General features: G+C 46.8%; 1 protein-coding gene across 2 annotated transcripts in view; it reads right to left on the bottom strand.

Annotated features, from left to right (window-relative positions):
• The window catches only part of LOC140430759 (probable D-lactate dehydrogenase, mitochondrial), an 86,609-nt gene that overhangs the window by 49,570 nt on the left and 15,158 nt on the right, over nucleotides 1-21,881 (bottom strand). For both annotated transcript variants that reach the window (XM_072518437.1, XM_072518438.1), the window contains exons 4-5: nucleotides 21,326-21,467; nucleotides 98-257 (exon numbers count right to left, since the gene is read on the bottom strand). In XM_072518437.1, the coding sequence (XP_072374538.1) occupies nucleotides 98-257; nucleotides 21,326-21,467 (302 nt within the window). The remainder of the gene's footprint in view (nucleotides 1-97; nucleotides 258-21,325; nucleotides 21,468-21,881) is intronic.

Here is a 21,881-nt window from a genome sequence, read left to right as displayed (position 1 = left end):
TTTTAGTAATATGTATATTATTGTTCATAGTTGATAACTCAATAAAATGTTTATTAAAAGAAAGAACTGGTATTTGAGGGATAAACTGCTTTGATACCTAAACCTTCGCTGCTGTCCTGCTGTATACATTATCCTGCCATCTGCCAGCACCACCTCCAAGTTTATCACATTTTCCCTCATGGTCCCGTATCGCACCGCATTTGTACCCGAGGCACTGGTGGCAGCCATTCCACACAGAGAGGCATCAGCACCTGGATCTGTAAAACAAATCAGAGTCTTCTCTGGAGTCACCTGAAGACCCCTCATCGTCCAATCATTTTAATTTCATCCCTCCTCTTGTATGAAGTTCCAGTATTCAGAGCAACATCCCAGTCGTGACACACACACATCAAATACATAAATATATAACACTCCACCGTCCCTCCTCCCTGTCGCTGCCCTCCAACTCCCCCAACCTCCTTTTTTAACCCACAACAACCCCGCCCCTGCTGACATTTTAACTGTTTTCAAAGTAGTCGATGAACGGCTGCCATCTCCGGGCAAACCCCTCCAGTCTCTCTCAAGGCAAACTTGATCTTTTCCAACCTAAGGGATTCCACGAGGTCGCTCACCCAAACCCCCGGTTTCGGCGACCCCGAGTCCCCCTATTCCAATAAGATCCGTCCTGGGCTACCAGGGAGGCAAAGGCCAAAACGTTGGCCTCTCGCGCCCCCTGGACTCATCCGGGTCATCCGGCACTCCAAACTTTGCCACTTCTGGACTCGGGACCACCTTCACTCTCAGCACCTCAGGCATGTCAGGAAACCCCCGCCAGTATCCCTCCAACTTCAGACAGGCCCAAAACAGGTGAGCATGCTTCGCTGGCACACCTGGGCACCGCCCACACCTATCCTGCATCCCCTCAAAAAACATACTCATCCTGGCCACAGTCATATGTGCCCTGTGGACTACCTTGAACCGAATACGGCTAAGCCTCGTACACGAAGAGGATGCATTCACACTCCTCAGAGCCTCCTCCCACAGCCGAGCCTCGTTCCCAGCTCTTCCTCCCACTTGCACTTAATTTTCCTATCAGGGTGACCTCCCAGTCCATTAGCTCTTTATAGATTGCTGACACTTTGCCCTCACCCACCGGTGTTTTCGGCACCACCTTATCCTGCAACCCCAGGGACGGCAGCTCGGGAAAGGACGACACCTACATCCGAACATAATCCCGCATCTGCAAATACCGGAACCCATTCCCGACGGGCAGCTCAAATTGCTCTACCAACCCCTCCAAGCTCGAGAAGCTGCCTCCAACAAATAGGTCCCCAGGCCGCTCAATCCCCACCTGTCACCAGCCCCGCATCCCGCACCAGCCCACCGGAGCAAACCTGTGATTCCCGCAAATCGGTGCCCAAACCGAGACCCCACCCAGCCTCAGATGCTGCCGCCACTGTCCCCACACCCTCAGGGCTGCCACCACCACCGGACCTCTGGAGTACCTGGCCAGCGAGAACAGGAGAGGCGCTGTCAAAAGTGCACCCAAGCTCAATGCCTTACAAGAGGCTGCCTCCATCCGCTCCCATACCGACCCCTCCCCCACTACCTGATCCTGGATATATTTGTTGCACAGTAGTAATTCATCAAGTTTGGCAGAGCCACCCCTCCTCGTCCTTATCCCCACTCGAGCAGCACCTTCTTTACTCGTGGGGCTTTACCCACCCAGACAAATCCCAAAATCAGTGCACTGACCCTCCAAAAAAAAGACTTTGGAATAAAGATCAGGAGGTTCTGGAACACAAATAGGAACCTCGGGAGAACCGTCATCTTCACAGACTGCACCTGTCCCACCAACAACAGTGGGAGCACGTCACACCTCCTAAAATCCCCCTTCATTTGCTAACCAGCCAGGCCAAATTCAACTTGGGTAGCTGCTCCCACCCCTGCGCCACCTGAAACTCACCCCCACTACCTTAAAACAGCAACTCACCCAACCCCCTCTCCTGGATCGGGAAAAATTCACTCTTCCTCATGTTCAATTTGTACCCCGAGAACTGGACAAATTCCTCCAGTATGCCCATAATCCCCCCAATAACTTCCAGTGGGTTTGATATATAGGGCAATAGATCGACCGCATACAGCGAGACACTGTGCTCCACCCCCCTCCGCACTAACCCCTGCCAACCCCTTGACTCTCTAACCGCCATTGCCTCACTTTCATTTTTGACAATGCTCCTTAAAACCTACCTCTCTGATGAAGCTTTTGGTCGCCTGCGCTAATACCTCCGCATGTGATCCAGTGTCAATTATTGTTTGATAACATTCCTCAAATCTTTTGGGCAATTAAAGGCATTGTATAAAGGCAAACTGCCATTGGTGCTGGTAGAGCAAGGCTGGTCCCACCTTTTGAGTTGTCAGTAGTCAACGTATTAGTGTTCCATGTGCAAGGTTTATCCTTGGCTTGATTTTTCCTGGAGCTTTAATGTCATTAGCCAAAAGCTGGACATCGAAATCATAAAGGATTGCCGTTAAATTGTTGGAGGGTGAGTCTGGTAGGTTTATTCCAATTGCTGTTGACAGATCCAGTCTGCAGCACTTAAAACAACTGCAGACCTCTCCATTTGTACATAGAGTTACATGAGATCACTCCCATTTGTACAATTGCAGCACATTGCCTTCTTCGCTAGGAGACTGAGCGTACTCCTTGATTATTTAATTTAATATATTTGATTCCCAAACTTGTGGTGATTGTCCCTTTAAGGACAACACAGCAGAGTTGGGGTCATCTCACCTGGGTGACCAATCAGATCCAGGGGGAGTTCCCTTTGACAGAGGCATTCCAGGACTAACAAAGAACAAAGAACAAAGAAATGTACAGCACAGGAACAGGCCCTTCGGCCCTCCAAGCCCGTGCCGACCATACTGCCCGACTAAACTACAATCTTCTACACTTCCTGGGTCCGTATCCTTCTATTCCCATCCTATTCATATATTTGTCAAGATGCCCCTTAAATGTCCCTATCGTCCCTGCCTCCACTACCTCCTCCGGTAGTGAGTTCCAGGCACCCACTACCCTCTGCGTAAAAAACTTGCCTCGTACATCTACTCTAAACTTTGCCCCTCTCACCTTAAACCTATGCCCCCTAGTAATTGACCCCTCTACCCTGGGGAAAAGCCTCTGACTATCCACTCTGTCTATGCCCCTCATAATTTTGTATACCTCTATCAGGTCGCCCCTCAACCTCCTTCGTTCCAGTGAGAACAAACCGAGTTTATTCAATCGCTCCTCATAGCTTATGCCCTCCATACCAGGCAACATTCTGGTAAATCTCTTCTGCACCCTCTCTAAAGCCTCCACATCCTTCTGGTAGTGTGGCGACCAGAATTGAACACTATACTCCAAGTGTGGCCTAACTAAGGTTCTATACAGCTGCAACATGACTTGCCAATTCTTATACTCAATGCCCCGGCCAATGAAGGCAAGCATGCCGTATGCCTTCTTGACTACCTTCTCCACCTGTGTAGCCCCTTTCAGTGATCTGTGGACCTGTACTCCTAGATCTCTTTGACTTTCAATACTCTTGAGGGTTCTACCATTCACTGTATATTCCCTACCTGCATTAGCCCTTCCAAAATGCATTACCTCACATTTGTCCAGGTTAAACTCCATCTGCCATCTCTCCGCCCAAGTCTCCAGACAATCTAAATCCTGCTGTATCCTCAGACAGTCCTCATCGCTATCCGCAATTCCACCAACCTTTGTGTCGTCTGCAAACTTACTAATCAGACCAGTTACATTTTCCTCCAAATCATTTATATATACTACAAAGAGCAAAGGTCCCAGCACTGATCCCTGTGGAACACCACTGGTCACAGCCCTCCAATTAGAAAAGCATCCCTCCATTGCTACCCTCTGCCTTCTATGGCCTAGCCAGTTCTGTATCCACCTTGCCAGTTTACCCCTGATCCCGTGTGACTTCACCTTTTGTACTAGTCTACCATGAGGGACCTTGTCAAAGGCCTTACTGAAGTCCATATAGACAACATCTACTGCCCTACCTGCATCAATCATCTTAGTGACCTCCTCGAAAAACTCGATCAAGTTAGTGAGACACGACCTCCCCTTCACAAAACCGTGCTGCCTCTCACTAATACGTCCATTTGCTTCCAAATGGGAGTAGATCCTGTCTCGAAGAATTCTCTCCAGTAATTTCCCTACCACTGAAGTAAGGCTCACCGGCCTGTAGTTCCCGGGATTATCCCTGCCACCCTTCTTAAACAGAGGAACAACATTGGCTATTCTCCAGTCCTCCGGGACATCCCCTGAAGACAGCGAGGATCCAAAGATTTCTGTCAAGGCCTCAGCAATTTCCTCTCCAGCCTCCTTCAGTATTCTGGGGTAGATCCCATCCGGCCCTGGGGACTTATCTACCTTAATATTTTTTAAGACACCCAACACCTCTCTTTTTGGATCACAATGTGACCCAGGCTATCTACACCCCCTTCTCCTGACTCAACATCTACCAATTCCTTCTCTTTGGTGAATACTGATGCAAAGTATTCATTTAGTACCTCGCCCATTTCCTCTGGCTCCACACATAGATTCCCTTGCCTATCCTTCAGTGGGCCAACCCTTTCCCTGGCTACCCTCTTGCTTTTTATGTAAGTGTAAAAAGCCTTGGGATTTTCCTTAACCCTATTTGCCAATGACTTTTCATGACCCCTTCTAGCCCTCCTGACTCCCTGCTTAAGTTCCTTCCTACTTTCCTTATATGCCACACAGGCTTCGTCTGTTCCCAGCCTTTTAGCCCTGACAAATGCCTCCTTTTTCTTTTTGACGAGGCCTACAATATCATTCGTCATCCAAGGTTCCCGAAAATTGCCGTATTTGTCTTTCTTCCTCACAGGAACATGCCTGTCCTGTATTCCTATCAACTGACACTTGAAAGCCTCCCACATGTCAGATGTTGATTTGCCCTCAAACATCCGCCCCCAATCTATGCTCTTCAGTTCCCGCCTAATATTGTTATAATTAGCCTTCCCCCAATTTAGCACATTCATCCTCGGACCACTCTTATCCTTGTCCACCAGTACTTTAAAACTTACTGAATTGTGGTCACTGTTACCGAAATGCTCCCCTACTGAAACATCTACCACCTGGCCGTGCTCATTCCCCAATACCAGGTCCAGTACCGCCTCTTCCCTAGTTGGACTGTTTACATATTGTTTTAAGAAGCCCTCCTGGATGCTCCTTACAAACTCTGCCCCGTCTAAGCCCCTGGCACTAACTGCCGGAACTGACTAGCTGCCGGAATGTTACTGCTTTTGTAGATCCTTGTAAATAAATCCTTTGTTGTTCATGAATTAAATCTCTGAAAGTGCATCATTACAAATTTATACGTTATAATTCACTTGATCCTTTGAGAGTTGAAATCAAGACCGCTGTTCAGCAGCTGCTCTTCTGTTTCCAATTCCCGTACCAGCCTCCCTGAACAGGCGACGGACTGTGGCGACTAGGGGCTTTAACAGTAACTTAATTGAAGCCTACTTGTGACAAGAAGCGATTTTCATTTCATTTCATTTCAATTCTGAAACTTCAAGCGGTTCATCTATTATCCAGCCTAATAGCAAAATACAGCATATGTTTGAATTCTGAAATGAAAACAGAAACTGCTGGAGAAACTCAGCAGGTCACTCTCCAAAGATGCTGCCAGGTTAGAAGCATAGAACCATAGAATTCCTAGAGTGCAGAAGGAGGCCATTCGGCCCATCGAGTCTGCACCGACCCTCTGAAAAAGTACCCCACCTAGGCTCACTTCCAACTAAGCTCACTCCTCCGCCCGCTTATTGAATTTATCCAGAATTTTCTGTTATTATCCAGACAGTATTGAGTTTGACCTCTGCATGGTGTTCCGATGCCAGTGGGCCACGGATTATTCACCCGTCTTGACACAAAACAGCTGGCAGATTAGAAGGACTTTTGCATTTATATTTCTCAAAGGACTACAAGTTTGATGATAATTTAATGCTGGCTGAGGTGGAGTTACAGTAAAAACAAGCAGGAAATGCCAAGGAAAGAGTTACTATTGGTTTATTTTAAAAATAAATTTAGCGTACCCAATTCATTTTGTCCAATTAAGGGACAATTTAGCATGGCCAATCTACCTAGCCTGCACATCTTTGGGTTGTGGGGGCAAAACCCACGCAAACACGAGGAGAATGTGCAAACTCCACACGGACAGTGACCCAGAGCCGGGATCGAACCTGGGACCTCGGCGCCGTGAGACAACAGGGCTAACCCACTGTGCCACCGTGCTGCCCTATTTGGTTTTTTTTATAAAAGAAAAATGAAACAGGCAGGCATTAATCTCAGCTGGTAAATCTTTTGATACTATTATGACAAATGAGATAAAAGTTAGTGTAATACTTTGGACCTGAAGAGACCAAAGCCATGTGTTGTGTAAATACCCAATGACTGCAGACTATCTGATCAGTATTTGGAAAAATCTCAAATAGATACTTTCGTAGCTTTTCCCAGAAATGCTGCATTTGCAAATACATTTATTTTGTTTTGTATTAAATTAGACTTGCTTTTTTGACTGTACTAATAGATCTCCTGTAATTCTATTCATTGTAGGTGGGATGATAATATGTTTAAATAAAAGACTTGCATTGATGTAGTGCCTCAGGACACTCCACAGCACTTCAGAATGAAATATTTCTCCAAATGTTGCAACTATTGTAATGTTGGAGGCAAAGCAGCCAATGTGCACAGCAAGCTTCCACAAACAGGATGGTAATAATGGGCTGGATAATTACTTCTGGGTGGCAGGGTGGCACAGTGGTTAGCACTGCTGCCTCACAAAGGCAAGGATCCGTGTTCAATTCCAGCCTCGGGTGACTGGGTGGAGTTTGCACATTCTCCCTGTGTCTTCATGGGCCTGGTTGCGTCCCACAGTCCAAAAATGTGCAGGTTCAGTGAATTGGCCATGCTAGATTGAGGATCGTGGGACTGTCCAAGGGGATGGAGGGCTCAAGGCCGACCGAGTATGTTGCAAAGATGTTTGTTGAGTTGATGGGGAGAGGAAAGAACCTACCCGCCACGAGTTGGACAGGTCACATCAGTCGCTCAGGCGTAAGTGAATGAGCCACCAAGAACGATCATAGTCTGCTTCCACAGCTACCACGTGAAGGAGAAGGTTTTGAGCTGGGTGAAGCAGAGACGAGATGTGAAGTGGGAAGGTGTTGGTACCAAGACGGCAGAGTTGGAGAAGGCAGGCGGTCTTTGGACGGGTGAAGGTGGCAATGTACGGCAGCAGAGTGAGGTTCGAAGTGGTCTGTCCAGCGAAGCTGAGAGTGACTCACAATTCGAAGGACTTTTATTTTATGACAGTGGTGCCGTTCATGAAGGCTGAAGGACTGGAGGGCAGCTCAGTGGCAGCACTGCAGCCTCAGGGCACCGAGGTCCCAGGTTCGATCCCGGCTCTGGGTCACTGTCCGTGTGGAGTTTGCACATTCTCCCAGTGTCTGCGTGGGTTTCACCCCCACAACCCAAAGACGTGCAGGGTAGGTGGACTGGCCATTCTAAATTGCCCCTTAATTGGAAAAAATGAATTGGGTACACTAAATTTATTTTTTTTAAAGGCTGAAGGACTTGGACTGAGATGAAAGTTGGGATTTGGACTTTGTTGGTGGGGAAGGGGAATGTTTTTCTTATTGAGTGTTTTCAACTTGGATTAGGGTATTGCTTGTCTCTTAAATGGGATGGGGATTTATTTACATGTGTTTTCGTTTTTCCTTATGGTTGTCATTCCTTTTTGTTTCTTGGTTTGAGGGAGATGGGTTTTGGGCATGTAGGGCAGGGTTACTGAGGGGATGGGGAGGAGGAGCGGCTCTGGCAGGGCCACCCCACTAGCAAACATGCCTAGTGAACAATAGTATGGTGGGGGAGGGGCTGCGGTTATTGGAGCCTAGTCGAACAGGTTCCAATGGACCTGGGAGGTATGAATAGTGGTTGAAATAAGGAATAATGAAAGTGATACTGCAGAGGGGACGGCAAGCAGGGGATCTCAGTCTCCCGAATTTGATGTATTATTGGGTGGCAAATGTAGATACGGTTCAGAAACGGAATTGGGAGATAGGAGCTTTGTGGGGGGAATGGAGGCGGGCTCATGTAGGAGGTCGGGGTTGCGGACAACGCTGCCGCTCCCTATGGCCCCAGGGAAGTACTCGGTAAATCCAGTGGTGGTGGCCACGCTAACGATTTGGAGGCGGTTTCAGTAGCATTTTAGGAGCGGGGTTGAGGTGGTTGGGGGGAGGGGGGGGGGCAATTAGGAGGAAATCATGGGTTTGAGCCGGGGAGGCTAGATGAGAGGTTCCGGAAATTTCACATGAAGATTTGAGGAGGAGGATGGGGTGTCCATGGAAAGGGCTACGGCAAAGTGGGAGAAACAGCTAGGGGCTGTGCTGGAGGAAGGATTGTGGTGTGAGGTGCTGCAGAGGGTAAAGGCCTTGACTACATGTGCAAGACTGGGGCTGAAACATCTGAAGTGTGGACACCTTACAAAGTCTAGAATGAGTCAGCTGCTTGAGGGGTGGTGGAGGATGTCTGTGAGCGATGCGGGAGGGGCCCTGCAAAACATGTACATATGTTTTGGCCCTGCTTGAAGTTGGAAAGGTTTTGGAGGAATGTTTTCACCACCATTTCAGGGGTTCTGCATGTTGATGTGGAGTCTGGTCCCCTGGGAGACATATTTGGGGTATCAAACCAGCTGGAGTTGCAGGCAGGTGCAGGGGAAGGTACCTTAGCCTTGCTGATTGCTCACAGGCAGGTCTTGTTGGGGGTGGAGGTCAGCTTCTCTACCCTGTGCTTCGGCGTGGTGGGGGAACCTGGGGTTTTTAGCCCTGGAGAAAGTGAAATTTGCTCTGGGGCAAGTGATGGGTTCTACAATAGTTGTGGTTTGTACATTTGGCACTTTGGTGAGTTGGTTACCGTTGACTGCAGAGGGAGGGTGGGCAGGATTTAATTTGTTGGGGTTTTTTGTGCTTGTTGTAAATTGTAAAAAGGTTGAAAATTTGGAATAAAAATACTTTAGAAAAAAAGAAATCAAAGCTGAAAATAGTACCTCTCCAACAGTACTGTACGAGTATTAGCCAAGCTTGCACACTCGTCTTATGAGTGGGACTTGAACCGACAACTTCCTGATTCAGAGACGGGATTGCCACCCTGGGCTGGTGCATCATAGCACAGGCCCTAGATGACTGGAGGCTCTGGCACCAATAGTGGAACAGTTGGAGTGGGAAGGCAAGACCTGAGGGAGATGAGTGGAGGGTTTGCACAGGAATGTGAAGAAGGAAGCAGATAGCTGGGAAAGACCATAGTATATTTTGTTATAGGATTCTGAATTCAAAGTATCAAAACAGTGAACCATTGGAGACTGGCGAGGCCAAGAGCAATGCCGACTATAACGGGGCAGGGGAGGATGGAGACATTAGTGTTCAGCAGAACAGGAATCATTGGTGAAGGCAAAGGTGAGGATTTCAGCGTGTGGGTATCAACCCTGCTGATACAAAACAGGAGAAAGAGTTGCCACATCCACAGCTTGATGTCAGACAAGTAGTCAGGCAGAACTGGCCGTCCTGAGGTTGAGGCCAGTGAATCGAAGCTGGGTGTCACCAGTGAATTCTGTCCAATTGGCGATGTTAGCAAAAGGTTACATGTCAACAAGGAACAGAAAAGAGCCCAGAGTGAATGCTTGGAGAACAACCAAGACAACCGTCGGAGTGGGAGGGAAGCCATTTCTGGAGATGTGCTGCAAGAGTGAACCAAGTGAAGATTGTGGCGGTGGGTCACGAGGAGACATGTGGGAGAATGATGGATTGGCCAAACATGGTCAAGAGGGACAATACATCATGGGATCAGTCACAAATGATGTCTTGGGTTAAATTCCATAGAAAATGGGGCAGCACAGTGGCAGTAGTTAGCACTGCTGCCTCACAGCACCAGAGACCCTTTTTCAATTCCAGCCTTGGGTGCCTGTCTGTGTGTATTTTCACTTTCTTCCCGTGTCTGCATGGATTTCCTCCGGGTGCTCCAGTTTCCTCCCACAGTCCAAAGGTGTGCAGGTTAGATGGACTGGTCATGCCAAATTGCCCTTTAGTGTCCAAAGATGTGGGGTTACGAGGACACGGCAGGGGGAGTGGGTCTCGGTTGAGATGCTCTTTCAGAGGGTTGGTGCAGGCTCGATGGGCCGAGTGGCTTCCTTCTGCACTGTAGGAATTCTAAGATACAATTTTCTGATTCAGTGCTCGCTTTATATAAACAGGAAACCACAGTTGCAAAATACACACTGTAATTACACTCATAATAATGGAGGATTGTGAAATAAGTGTTAAATGTATTAACACAATACAGCGCTACATCCGGCTGCAGGATTGAGCATATGAACCTACAAACAAAGAGCAGGAGGAAGCCATTCAGCCCCCCGTGTCTTTTCCGCCATTTAATAAGGTCGTGGCTGATAAGATAACAACCTCAAATCTGCATCCTGCCTATCCGCGATAACCTATCACCCCCTGACTTACTAAGAATCCATCCACCCCCTGACTTACTAAGAATCCATCCACCTCTGCCTTAAGAATATTCAAAGACTCTGCAGTGAATTTTCTGCTGGTGGGATTCTCCGTTCTGCCAGCGGTGCACCCTTGTCCACAGGGTTCCCAGCAGTGTGGGGTGGCTACAATGGACAATCCCAGTGGCCAGCCGATGGAACGGAGAATCCCACTACCAGCAAAGGCTCTCCACCAAGAAGCACTCGGCTGGGGAGGAGGAGAATTTGTCCCTCTGTTTCCACAACCTTTTCAAGAAGTGTTCCAAAGACTCACAACCACATCACCATTTTAAATGGGCGACCCCTTATTTTTAAACAGTGACCCCAGTTCTGGATGGGCGACACCTTATTTTTAAACAGTGACCCCAGTTCTGGATTTTCCCACAAGACGAAACATCCTTTCCACATCCAGACTTTCAAGACTCTTCAGGATCTTATGTTTCAATCAAGTAGCCTCTTACTCTTCTAAACTCCAGGAAACAAGCCACACCCTGTCCAACCTTTCCTCATAAGGCAACCCACCAATTCTAGGTATTAGCCTGGTAAATCTCCTCTGAACTGCTTCCAACACATTTACACCTCTCCTTAAATAAGGAGGCAAATACTGTGCAGTGCTCCAAATCTGGTCTCAATAAACCTCTTCCCACTTAGAAAGTACTCTGCTCGATCATTTTTTGGTCCAAAACGGATAACCTCACGCTTGCTTTAACTGAATCCCATCTGCCACTTTGTCCAATCACCTGGTCTGTCAATATCTCTGCAATTTTATGCTATCATCTCGATGATCTACAATGCCACCTAACTTTGTATCATCAGCAAATTTGGACATATGACTTTCTATGCCATCAAAGTCATTAATGAGTAATTTGAACAACTGAGGCCCGAACACAAATCCTAAATGGTACACCAGTAGTCACATCCTGCCAATTAGAGTACTTACCCTATCCCCACTCTCCTGTCATTCAATCAATTTCCTCACCATGTCAATAATTTGCCCTCAACTCTGTGGGTTTCCACCTTAGTTAACAATCTCTTATGTGGGACTTTATCAAATGCCTTCTGGAAGTTCATATAAATAACATCCACTGATATTCCCCTGCCCACTACCTTAGTCACCTCTTCAAAAAATTAAATGAGATGTGTCAGACATGACTTTCCCTTCACGGATCCATGCTGGCTCTCCCTGATTGAACTTCTTCACTTATGTTCAGTTACCCTATCGCCGATAATAGACTCCAGCAATTTTCCCACCACAGATGTTAAGATAACCGGTCTATTATCGCCCAGTTTCCCCCTTTCACCCTTCTTAAAAAGTGGAGTGACTTGTGCAATTTTCCAATCCAGAGAGACTACTCCTGAATCTAGGGAAATCTGGAAGATTATAGTTAGGGCATCTACAATGTACTCTCCTACTTTCTTTAACACCCTCGGATGGAAACCGTCAGATCCTGGAGATTTGTCACTCTTTAGTTCCATTAATTTCCTTGTTACTGATGCTGTACTTGTGTTAATTGTATTACGTCCCTGTCCTCCATCAACTATAAATTTTTTCAGGACTTCTGGCAAGTTATCCTCCTTTTCAACTGTAAATACAGAGGGAAAGTAATTGTTCTGCTATTTTCCCATTATCTTTTTAAAATATTTTCATAATAATCAATGCAAAAAGAACAAAGAACAAAGAAATGTACAGCACAGGAACAGGCCCTTCGGCCCTCCAAGCCCGTGCCGACCATGCTGCCCGACTAAACTACAATCTTCTACACTTCCTGGGTCCGTATCCCTCTATTCCCATCCTATTCATGTATTTGTCAAGATGCCCCATAAATGTCACTATCGTCCCTGCTTCCACCACCTCCTCCGGTAGCGAGTTCCAGGCACCCACTACCCTCTGCGTAAAAAACTTGCCTCGTACATCTACTCTAAACCTTGCCCCTCTCACCTTAAACCTATGCCCCCTAGTAATTGACCCCTCTACCCTGGGGAAAAGCCTCTGACTATCCACTCTGTCTATGCCCCTCATAATTTTGTATACCTCTATCAGGTCTCCCCTCAACCTCCTTCGTTCCAGTGAGAACAAACCGAGTTTATTCAACCGCTCCTCATAGCTAATGCCCTCCATACCAGGCAACATTCTGGTAAATCTCTTCTGCACCCTCTCTAAAGCCTCCACATCCTTCTGGTAGTGTGGCGACCAGAATTGAACACTATACTCCAAGTGTGGCCTAACTAAGGTTCTATACAGCTGCAACATGACTTGCCAATTCTTATACTCAATGCCCCGGCCAATGAAGGCAAGCATGCCGTATGCCTTCTTGACTACCTTCTCCACCTGTGTTGCCCCTTTCAGTGACCTGTGGACCTGTACTCCTAGATCTCTTTGACTTTCAATACTCTTGAGGGTTCTACCATTCACCGTATATTCCCTACCTGCATTAGACCTTCCAAAATGCATTACCTCACATTTGTCCGGATTAAACTCCATCTGCCATCTCTCCGCCCAAGTCTCCAAACAATCTAAATCCTGCTGTATCCTCCGACAGTCCTCATCGCTATCCGCAATTCCACCAACCTTTGTGTCGTCTGCAAACTTACTAATCAGACCAGTTACATTTTCCTCCAAATCATTTATATATACTACAAAGAGCAAAGGCCCCAGCACTGATCCCTGTGGAACACCACTGGTCACAGCCCTCCAATTAGAAAAGCATCCTTCCATTGCTACTCTCTGCCTTCTATGGCCTAGCCAGTTCTGTATCCACCTTGCCAGCTCACCCCTGATCCCGTGTGACCTCACCTTCTGTACTAGTCTACCATGAGGGACCTTGTCAAAGGCCTTACTGAAGTCCATATAGACAACATCCACTGCCCTACCTGCATCAATCATCTTTGTGACCTCCTCGAAAAACTCTATCAAGTTAGTGAGACACGACCTCCCCTTCACAAAACCGTGCTGCCTCTCACTAATACGTCCATTTGCTTCCAAATGGGAGTAGATCCTGTCTCGAAGAATTCTCTCCAGTAATTTCCCTACCACTGAAGTAAGGCTCACCGGCCTGTAGTTCCCGGGATTATCCTTGCTACCCTTCTTAAACAGAGGAACAACATTGGCTATTCTCCAGTCCTCCGGGACATCCCCCGAAGACAGCGAGGATCCAAAGATTTCCGTCAAGGCCTCAGCAATTTCCTCTCCAGCCTCCTTCAGTATTCTGGGGTAGATCCCATCAGGCCCTGGGGACTTATCTACCTTAATATTTTTTAAAGACACCCAATACCTCTTCTTTTTGGATCTCAATGTGACCCAGGCTATCTACACACCCTTCTCCAGACTCAACATCTACCAATTCCTTCTCTTTGGTGAATACTGATGCAAAGTATTCATTTAGTACCTCGCCCATTCCCTCTGGCTCCACACATAGATTCCCTTGCCTATCCTTCAGTGGGCCAACCCTTTCCCTGTCTACCCATTTGCTTTTTATGTATGTGTAAAAAGCCTTGGGATTTTCCTTAACCCTATTTGCCAATGACTTTTCGTGACCCCTTCTAGCCCTCCTGACTCCTTGCTTAAGTTCCTTACTACTTTCCTTATATTCCACGCAGGCTTCGTCTGTTCCCAGCCTTTTAGCCCTGATAAATGCCTCCTTTTTCTTTTTGACGAGGCCTACAGTATCTCTCGTCATCCAAGGTTCCCGAAAATTGCCGTATTTATCCTTCTTCCTCACAGGAACATGCCGGTCCTGAATTCCTTTCAACTGCCACTTGAAAGCCTCCCACATGTCAGATGTTGATTTGCCCTCAAACATCCGCCCCCAATCTATGTTCTTCAGTTCCCGCCTAATATTGTTATAAGTAGCCTTCCCCCAATTTAGCACATTCATCCTAGGACCACTCTTATCCTTGTCCACCAGTACTTTAAAACTTACTGAATTGTGGTCACTGTTACCGAAATGCTCCCCTACTGAAACATCTACCACCTGGCCGGGCTCATTCCCCAATACCAGGTCCAGTACCGCCCCTTCCCTAGTTGGACTGTCTACATATTGTTTTAAGAAGCCCTCCTGGATGCTCCTTCCAAACTCCGCCCCGTCTAAGCCCCTGGCACTAAGTGAGCTCCAGTTAATATTGGGGAAGTTGAAGTCTCCCATCACCACAACCCTGTTGTTTTTACTCTTTTCCAAAATCTGTCTACCTATCTGCTCCTATCTCCCGCTGGCTGTTGGGAGGCCTGTAGTAAACCCCCAACATTGTGACTGCACCCTTCTTATTCCTGATCTCTACCCATATAGCCTCACTGCCCTCTGAGGTGTCCTCTCGCAGTACAGCTGAGATATTCACCCGAACCAGTAGCGCAACTCCGCCTCCCCTTTTACATCCCCCTCTATCCCGCCTGAAACATCTAAATCCTGGAATGTTTAGCTGCCAATCCTGCCCTTCCCTCAACCAGGTCTCTGTAATGGCAACAATATCATAGTTCCAAGTACTAATCCAAGCTCTAAGTTCATCTGCCTTACCCGTAATACTTCTTGCATTAAAACATACGCACTTCAGGCCACCAGACCCGCTGTGTTCAGCAACTTCTCCCTGTCTGCTCTGCCTCAGAGCCACACTGTCCCTATTCCCTAGTTCTCCCTCAATGCTCTCACCTTCTGACCTATTGCTCCCGTGCCCACCCCCCTGCCATACTAGTTTAAACCCTCCCGTGTGACACTAGCAAACTTCGCAGCCAGGATATTTGTGCCTCTCCGGTTTAGATGCAACCCGTCCTTCTTATACAGGTCACACCTGCCCCGGAAGAGCTCCCAGTGGTCCAGATAATGGAAACCCTCCCTCCTACACTAGCTGTTCAGCCACGTGTTTAGCTGCTCTATCTTCCTATTTCTAGCCTCACTGGCACGTGGCACAGGGAGTAATCCCGAGATTACAACCCTCGAGGTCCTGTCTTTTAACTTTCTGCCTAGCTCCCTGAACTCCTGCTGCAGGACCTCATGCCCCTTCCTGTCTATGTCGTTAGTACCAATATGTACAACGACCTCTGCCTGTTTGCCCTCCCCCTTCAGGATGCCCTCCACCCGTTCGGAGACATCAGAACAAAATCAGAACAAAAGAAACGAGAAAAAGAATCACAATCGAAGGTAAACAAAAAGACACAATCCATAATTAGCTTAAACACCTAACCAAAACCCACTAACAAATGGTGATTAACTTTTTAAAAAAGGAAATGAAAGGTTGCCATCTTAGGTAGAACCTCTCCACCAACCCCCTGAATATGAATTTGACCTTCTCCAAATGCAGGATTGACATCAAGACACCGAACCAGGCAGAGGCACTGGATGGAGTGGAGGACCTCCAACCAAGAAATATTCGCCTCCGGACTATCAACGAGGCTATGGCGACAACATCCACCTCTACCCAGACTGAATCACCAGTGAATCAGACATCTCAAATATGGCCAGCAATGGACACGATTCTAAATCCACATGGAGTTTCTCCGATTATGGTAGAATGAAGCCCAGAAGCCTACAAGTTTGGGATAGGACCGGAACATATGCATGTGGCTAGCCGGGCCAAGACAACAACGATGACAATTATCCTCAACATTTGGGAAGAACCCACTCATTCTTTTCCTCGTTAAGTGCGTCTTGTGTAGGACTTTAAACTGAATCAGGTGGAGCTGGGCACATGATGACGTGGACTTATCCTTGTGAAGGGCCTCGCTCCAAAACTCACCATCAAGAATAGGGCCCAATTCACTTTCCCATTTTGTCCTCACATCGCTTCAACAGAGCAGAATACAATGACAGTCTATGGCCATATAGATCCAAAATACACCCTTCACCAGGTCGAGCTAGGGACAGAACCCTCCTCGTCAAGGAAGAAGGTGGCGCCAGAGGAAAGGAAGGGAAAACCTTGTGTAAAATCGTGAACTTGAAAATACTGAAACAGGCTGGAGTTGGGCAACTGGAATTTATCAGCTAACTCCCTAAAATTGGCAAATCTCCCCTCCATGGACAGGTCCCCAAGCCACTTCAGATCCTTCACTTCGCAAGATTTAAATGTTGGGTCCAACCCAGATGGCAGGAAACGGTGATTGTTGCAAATAGAGGCTAGTGAAGAAAGGGAAAGGAGCTTAAAATGTTGTCTAATCTGTTTGCATATCCCAAGAGAGGAGACCGCCACTGGGTTTGAGGAAAATCTAGCAGGGAAGAAGGGCAATGGTGCAGTGACTATGGCAAGAGTAGAAGAAACAGAGCAGGAACAAGCCTCCATTTGTCCCCAAATAGATTCAGGATCACTAATCTACAACAGTATTTTCTGAATGTTAGCAGCCCAAATACAGAACAATAAATTGGAGAGGGCCAAGCCCTTGACTGTCCATTTGTAGCAGAATGCTGCGGATTCTAGGATTCTTACCTGCCCGAATAAAAGAAGATATCAATTTATTGACCTTGATAAAAAAGGATTTGGGGAGTACAATGGGAAGACACTGAAGGAAAAATAAAAACCTCAGGAGCACGCTCATTTTAATAGGCTGAACCCTATCCGCCAAAGGACAGAGGAAGGCTATTCCATCCTTGCAAACCTGTTTCGTGCAGTCAGACACATGTAGTTCTAGTTTTATGGGCCACCCGGACCCCCAGATAGCAAAAACCTGTCCTAGAAAGGCAAACAGATAACGTCCCTAATTGAACTCACCTCTCATGGGGGTTAACTGGGAAACATTCACTTTTATACCCAAGAAGGAGCTGAAGGTATTTTCCGGGATAGGGAATCATTAAACATGTCCATAAGGGGCTGGTTTAGCACAGTGGGCTAAACAGCTGGCTCGTAATGCAGACAAGGCAGCAGTGCGGGTTCAATTCCCGTACTGATTTATAATGCAGAACAAGGCAGCCGCGGGTTCAATTCCCGTACTAGCTTGTAATGCAAAACAAGGCAGCCGCGGGTTCAATTCCTGTACTGGCCTCCCTGAACAGGTGCCGGAATGTGGCGACTAGGGGCTTTTCACAGTAACTTCATTGAAGCCTACTTGTGACAATAAGCGATTATTATATTATTATAATAATAACAACAATGGCATTAGCTGTTCTGAGAACTTCTTGTAAAATTCAATTGAAAAGCCACCCAGACCAGGGGCCTTGCCAGACATCAGCCCAATAAAGTTTAAAATCTCGTTGAGGCTTAATGAGGAGTCCAACTCGCTCTTCTTATTCATCTCAACCATTGGGATGGGAAGGCTGTCCAGAAAGGTAGCCATAACCGATTATCTTCAGGGGACTCCAATCTACAAAGATTGCGGTAAAATGATTTGAAAGCTGCATTAACTTGGGGAGGGTCGGAAACGTCCAAATTGTGTATCTGAGTGATTTCCCGGGAGGCCGCCTGCCATTCGAGTTGGTGAGCTAGAAGACAACTGGCTTCTCCACATACTCAGAAGTACCCCTGGAGCGTTGTGACTGACGTACCGCTCTGCTAGTAGACAATAGCTCAAATTGGGTCTACAATTATTTCCTATTTGCCAATAGCTCCGGAATAGGATCAAGCGAGTGCTGGTGATCCACCTCTAGAATGGAATCCCCCAGCCTCTGCTGCTCCAACCTAGTCACCTTCAACACAAATGTCCTGAAGGAGATTGAGGACCACCTTAAGAACCTCCCACAACTTGGATTGTGAGATTGAATCGGACCTATTCGATTTTATATAGTAGTCTATAGACATGGATATAGTTCACAATTTTTTTTTTTTTTTAAAAACAGCTGACAGAACAGTATCTGACCTCCAGGGTGGACACTGGGTGGGGTCAGACTCTAGCAAAAAATCAATATAGTACAGAGCATGGTCCAAAACAACAATTGCCGAGTACTCAGCCGAAGGGCGTTGAACCTTACCCAAAACAAAGAAATCAATCCGGGAATATACTTGGTGGACATGTGAAATAAACGATCCCTGTTGGGGCGAAAATGATAACCGTGACAACAGACCATTAGGGTTGGCTATCATCTTAGGGGAGGAAAACGGAATTCTTTTGTTAATTAAGATCGCCATATCCCTGGACCTGCCAACTAAACCAGAATGGAAAACCTGCCCAACCCACCCTTTGCGCAGCCTGGTCTGATCCCTGACCTGCAAGTGGGTCTCCTGCAAAAAAACAGATCGGATTGTAGCCACGTAAAATGGCTGCTTCCCGATTAATTTGGCCAAAACCTGATCTAAAATGGCTAACCGGAAAGGCTGCTGGGAAAAGCAGGTAACAAGACACAAACGGACAGCTGCAGACAAAATAGCATATTCCGCTCTGGGGAAGTTGGCCCAGATCGATACTCAGGGCTATTAACAGCCCATCAACCCAGACATTTGCAGTACATTCAGGACTCTTAACAGCCCATCCACCCAGACATCTGTAGTTTAATCGGCTATCCCCAGGAACAATTGCAACATATTAGCAATTGAATACCGGGCCAGACCTGTCGGCGCCTACAGTGGCCGAAACAAAGGCAGGTGAACGACAACCCCCCGATCGGGGAATCGCCTCGCAATTGGACGTATCGAACCCAGTGATTGGGAGCAAGTCCAATCACTTGGGACTCAGGGTCAAGGGCCGCCCCGGGAGGCGGGAAGCCCCTGGGCCCTATAAAGTGAGGGGCCAAGTTCAGATCTCACTCTCTCTCCCTTCTTCGCCTGCTCGAGACCTCCACAAGAACAGCAACCGGCAACCGTAAGTTTGAGTCCAGCGATCGCTATCCGATAAAGACTCCTAGCCATCGACCTGTAGCAGCCTTTTGAATCCCGCGGGCCAGATCCGATTGGATAAGCCATTCGTTTCCCTGACCTGGTGGGCTCTTCCTAAAGTTAAGTATTGGCCAGTAGTGATAGGTTTATTATATAGATAGTCACATATTGTGTAAACATTACTTGTTGTACATAATAAATGACTGTTGATTTCAATCTTACTAAGCGGTATGCTGACTTATTAACCATAACTTGAACTTGAACCACGTGGCGGTATCAGAAAGATACCTGGCGACTCGTGAGCAAAGGTGACGTAATCAGAGCTAATAAACTAAGGCTAAAAAGAGCAACAGGATTTTAAATGCTTCAGATGGGCAACTGCCCTTGACCTCTTCAACGGGCCATTCAAACCTTTAACGTTCCAGGTGGCCAAATGGATTGGGAGATCTCTCAACCCCCTTAATCCAGAGTCAGCCATTTCCACCAAAATATATTAACCAAGGGATACTGAAAAGGTAAAACAAAAATATCCACCCAAGATGACCACCGAACCAAGTCAGTAAACTGGACAAAGAAAAACCAACAGAACCATCAGTAAACTACCCTCATTCTAACAACGCCATCGCCATGGAGTGTAACCACACCCAAAAGTAAGAGCGATGCAAACAAAAACATACCGTACAACTAAATCCTACATTAAACAAAACCAAACAGAACAAAAACTCCAAGCTCATTTTCTTAAAAACACTAATGAGCTGAAGTGAACCCTTCAAAACCACTCATTAACTAACTCCCTAATTAGCAGGGAAACTCCCACTGAAGTAAAGGAAAAATAAATAGAAGACTACGAAAACCCCATTCAACTTGCATGCCCCAACAGCGATTCCAAGTCACACCAAACAACTTTTCTTCTTACTCTTCCTTTATTTAAAAAAAAGGTAACTATATTTTAATATAAAGAACAAAAACCCAACACGGGCAAGTTAAAAAAACAAGAACAATAAATACAACCAATATATGCCCGTCGACAGAGGCTAAATCACATCACACCGCACACAACTGATGCCTTTTAACAAAGCGTCCGCATCTCCCGACACATCAAAAAAATACTCTTTCCGCGAATGTTAGTCTAAGCTGGGTGGGATAATTTCCAGTACGGAAATCCGTTCACTATGGACTGACAAAGCCACCTCCATACCCTTGACCGTGGCTCCCTGGACTTTGAGGATCTCGTTAGTTTTTCCCAGAGCCACACGAATAGGGGCCAAGGCCTCATCGATTGATCTTCAAAGCTCCTCCGACACAATTTGTCCCTGATCCTCAAATTCTCTCTGCAAGATATTGGTGAGGACCTCGGCCGTTAGTGGAGTGGTCGGAGTTATATTCCGACTCCGCCATCTTACTTGCCGTTGAGCCCAGAGAAGCTTCAGACTCAAGTTAACGAGTTACTCCTCGAAGCTTTCTTATCTTTATTTTTACTGGATATTTAAATATCCTTATTTTTACTGGATATTTAAATAAAGAGGGAACTGTACCCAGATAACTAACATACGTTTCCAAGCAGAAACAACCCAAAAAAAGGACAAAAAGTCCAGTTCTCCAGCACTGATGCTTTATTCGTTTGTCTATTACTTTTCTCTACTTCTTGTAGTTTTGCCATTAGCCGCAGTTCTTGAAGTTGGGTTCCTGACTATTTCTTTACTCTCTGCCCTGCTATTTGTTTTTTGGAACTGTATTGACTTAGCCTGAGGCCTCCTCCCTCCCCCACTGCCCCCATTTACTAGCACTAAGGCGTGAACTCCTCAGAGAGGCGAGTCACATGCCCCAAGGGCGTTTCCTGTTATGAAGGGTAGGAGGCTCGATGGGAGGGGGGTGGGAGTGAGAAGGCGGGTCATTGGAACATTACATCAGTTCTACAGATCGTTATCAACCGTACAAGGCAATGAGGTCAAGTGTCCTCTGCTAGGCCCCAAGGGTCAGTGTTTTGGGACCAGTTACACCAAACTTACCTACTGGAAACCAGACGCCGTTGCCTCGAAGGTAGTCATTGAGGCCTTTTCTGGTGACACCTGGTTCAACTGTCACATCAAAGTCTACTGTGTTCAGCTCCACAATTTTATCCATTTTTGTGAGGTCGAAGCACACGCCTCCCTGACAAGAAAGTAAATAGTCATAAGAACCCAGAAAGTAATGGCCAGATTACCTCAGTTTAACTTCAGTCAGCCACCTTCCTTGAGCCTGGTGTCATGGCTGCATTCAGAACCAGAGTGATTTACATTGCATACTACTCTACATTCAGGAAATGCAGCTGTTGCAAGCATAAAATAGAGAGTCAAAAACCCCACCCTACACAGGAGAAATTAATCTGTGTTAAATCCCAAACCCGATCACCAATCTCTCTTTGCCTGTACACTATACTCCTAAACTGAAATGGGCTTTCTGAAAGCTGGTTCTGCTCATTATCCAGTAAGTGTATGCCTGCTCCCCCTACCCCATCCTCAAAAAGGTTGCCAGTTCTAAGGGACATGGTCGAGTTGGGCTCAACAGTTATTCCTTTTCTACAAC

This window comes from Scyliorhinus torazame, chromosome 10 (genome assembly GCF_047496885.1).
Source record: "Scyliorhinus torazame isolate Kashiwa2021f chromosome 10, sScyTor2.1, whole genome shotgun sequence".
Classification (NCBI taxonomy): domain Eukaryota; kingdom Metazoa; phylum Chordata; class Chondrichthyes; order Carcharhiniformes; family Scyliorhinidae; genus Scyliorhinus; species Scyliorhinus torazame.
The sequence above is the reverse complement of the archived record's forward strand: the minus strand, read 5'-3'. Positions and strand labels throughout refer to the sequence as shown.